At 43.3% G+C, this 3,285-nt stretch overlaps 1 protein-coding gene across 1 annotated transcript in view; it reads left to right on the forward strand.

Annotated features, from left to right (window-relative positions):
* The window catches only part of scara5 (scavenger receptor class A, member 5 (putative)), a gene marked incomplete at its 5' end in the record, with an annotated part of 93,401 nt that extends 91,821 nt beyond the window's left edge, over positions 1–1,580 (forward strand). Inside the window, one exon of the mRNA XM_083789905.1 lies at positions 14–1,580. Coding sequence (XP_083646031.1) covers positions 14–147 — 134 coding nt within the window. The 3' untranslated portion in view covers positions 148–1,580. The remainder of the gene's footprint in view (positions 1–13) is intronic.
* Between the last annotated feature and the right edge of the window lie 1,705 nt (positions 1,581–3,285).

The following is a 3,285-nucleotide window of genomic DNA, read 5'->3' on the forward strand; positions in this document are numbered from 1 at the left end:
CTCCTCCCCCCAGGTTCGGGTCTGATCTGGATGGACGACGTGGCCTGTGCGGGGACCGAGGACTCCATCCACCAGTGCAAGTTCTCGGGCTGGGGCAAGACCAACTGTGGCCACGTGGAGGACGCGGGGGTGACCTGCGCCACCTAGCGTAAACCCGCTACGAGTCGCCGCGTCGCACCGCACGACTCCTCCTCCTCCTGCCGCGCCTCCCTGTAACGCACAAGTGTTGTGTTGTTGACGACTCCTCGGACTCCAGTCGGACATGTTATGGAGCGTGCAAAGCAAAAAAACTCCCACTGAAAACGGATGAACGTTGCCGTGCGTACGTGTGCGCGCGAGCGCACGCAACACTCGAGCTAGCTTATCTTGACTATACCGGTTGACGCCGCGCGGCCTATAGGTGTGTCGCATCAGCGGTGAATGCTAACGTGTGTGATGAGCAGCAGGGACGTGTGCACACACATGGACATCCTTAAACTTGGACTCAGGGGGGTGGACGCCTCTGCCTTGCATAGTCCCCAGTGAATAGGCAGTTTGCCCTTCACTGGTAACCCTATTTTGGACTCATTTTAAATATATGAAGGTATTGCGGGCAGGGATTTTTACAAAAAAGCCTCCCCTTTTAAGATACATACACACATACATACTTACATACATACATTTCAGAAGTTTTAGCAGTTTTTAAGGACCCACTTTTAGGCCAGTGCACCAGAGCAAACTCTTGCCTTTTTTTAAACCCTACCCATTTTTGGTGGGGACGTAACAACTACAAAGAAAGGTAAGAAAGATAAGAAAGCATTCTAGCATGGAATTCTCCTTTTAAAAAGAAGGTGGAAAAAAGGGTGAGTCAGTACATTTTATTTTTTATTTTTATTTTTGACGGATTAAGTGATTATTATACTTAGAAAGAAGGAACAGATGGATGTGTTGGACCTCTGTCTGTCCTGAAACGATTTACAACTCTGGCTCTGTCGGTGTTTAGTTTACCGTCTTCCATCCGCTGAGCCAAGAGCAGGGTTATTTCATCATTACGCACGCACGCACGCACGCACACACGCACGCACGCGACACACGCACGCACGCACGCGACACACACCAAACCACAAAGCCTTTTTACAGATTTGTAGAAGGCAGGCCTTTGTCCTTATAGGGTGTAACTCCATTTTAATAGAGGTTGGCACCTTCCATGTGTCCTTTGCTCAAGTCGTCTCTCCTTCATATACTGTTCGGAGGTGTTCCAACAGCTGATGTCATGGCCTAGATATTCCAACGAGGGACTTTAAGGGAAAAGATTTGTTTGATTTCAGTCCAGTGTGTGGCCCTGATATCTCAGTGATTTAACCCATTCTGACCTGAGATCAGATTCTATAAATGTCGTCTACATCCTGACAGTTTTCTGAAAAGAGCTATGTTTCTATGTCAGTCGTTCTTTGATTTTTCAAAAATAGCAGACCTACAAGCACGTAGCGCGCGACTCGGTGCCGCGCTATGAGCTTGTAGATCTGCTATTTTTCAATAGCTAAAGCACCAAAATGCTAACATGCCAACACCAAAAGGGGTTCCCGCCCGAAATGGGTTAAGTCCAGTGTGTGGCCCTGATATCTCAGTGATTTAAGTCCACTGTGTGGCCCTGATCTCAGTGATTTAACACTACGAAGTCTGAAAAAAAATCACTACTACTCAGTCGGCTGAACGGTCAGGGGGACCGTGTTTTTGGTGCGATTTGATTGGCCACTCTCTCCCCCACACGTCCCTCTCCAGCTGGAGAAGACATTGTTCAAGCCTGCATCCCATTTCCAACGAATTAAATCATAATATGTTTCTTAACACATGTTTTCACTCCTAAAATGTATAAAACTAATAATACATGTGAAAAATATATATTTTGCCGTTGCCCGTTAGTACTATATTGCAACATAGCCATGGAAGAGTGTCACGTTGCTGCCTTTTGTTGTTATTTTTTTCCTTCCAAAAGAGCAAGATCACTTGTCTTTTCTTGTGTGTTATCGATGTAATTAATATATGTGACCCCACGCGATGTACAGACTGCTTGACTAGGCATGTAAACATGACATAATTGTATTAATGTTTAAGTGTAATGATGTTATTGACCGGATTGTCCGTAGTCCTCCAGCCGTTAGCTTACAGTTGCTAATATTATGAGCTAACAACATTACTAAAGCCAATGTATTGCATTAAATGCGGCCTGTCCGCGGTAAATTACTTATACAAGTGAGTCGCGTTATATTTACCTAAATTACCAGCCAAAGTACATTCCAAATAAACAATTATTAGCCACGTTATGTTGTTATATCAGTTTAATTAATAAAAAACATCGTTCAGAATACGGCCGTTTAGCACTGTGAATTCAACATCCGGTGAGGAGAGGATACGGTTCGTGTATGTGTTGTGTATGGAAAACAGCGCATACAGTGGCTTACCGGATGTAAGCCTTGCACACTAAATAGAAAGCCTGCAGCCTGGTGATACAAAAAATAAACTCCACACGTGAAATGCACTGCATGTTGAGGAGAAACACCAGCTCAGCTGCTGTTTATAACATTGTGCAGTTATTGAATTCATGAACATTTGCATGCTTCCCTGAGAGGGAGAGAGAGAGAAAAAGTTTACAGATAAAGAAGGACGGACAGGCTGAACTCTTTTGACTGACAAAGAGCTGGCGATATTGAGCCTATATGCCAGAACAAATTAATCCACAGCAGCATGCCTACATAAGTTCCACGTCGCTTGCAGAAAGAACTGTTCTTTTGACTGACAAAATATTTAGCGGTTCGGTCTATCTGGTTGGAATTATTCAAACACTTTTTATTTTGTATCGCGCATCGGCAAGCGTTCTCGCTTCATGGAAAGTAAATGTCGGGTCGAGTCTAACCGAGCATTCAATAATAATAATAATAATAATAATAACAATGATAATAATCATTGTATTCATATTCCTATTATCTTATCAAAATAATAAACAAATTCCAAGTTAATTAACCAGCCAAACGTATATGATTTAATTCGTTGGACATGGAATGCAGGCTTGAACAACAACAACAACAACAATGCCGTCTCCAGCTGTCTGTTTGTGTGTGCTTTTTTTTCTCCACCCCTACCACCATAACCACCATAACTCGCTCATTTCTTGCTCATTTAAAATAAATCAAAATACCATGTAAACTATGGAATTGGGGCTTTCATTTGGTATATAAATCGGTTGTGTAGGCGCTCTCTACGAAACGATATCAAGTGAAAAGGAAATGTCGGGGAATCACCATTAAC

The sequence above is a fragment of the Protomyctophum parallelum genome (genome assembly GCF_964188405.1).
Source record: "Protomyctophum parallelum genome assembly, chromosome: 19".
Lineage (NCBI taxonomy): Eukaryota > Metazoa > Chordata > Actinopteri > Myctophiformes > Myctophidae > Protomyctophum > Protomyctophum parallelum.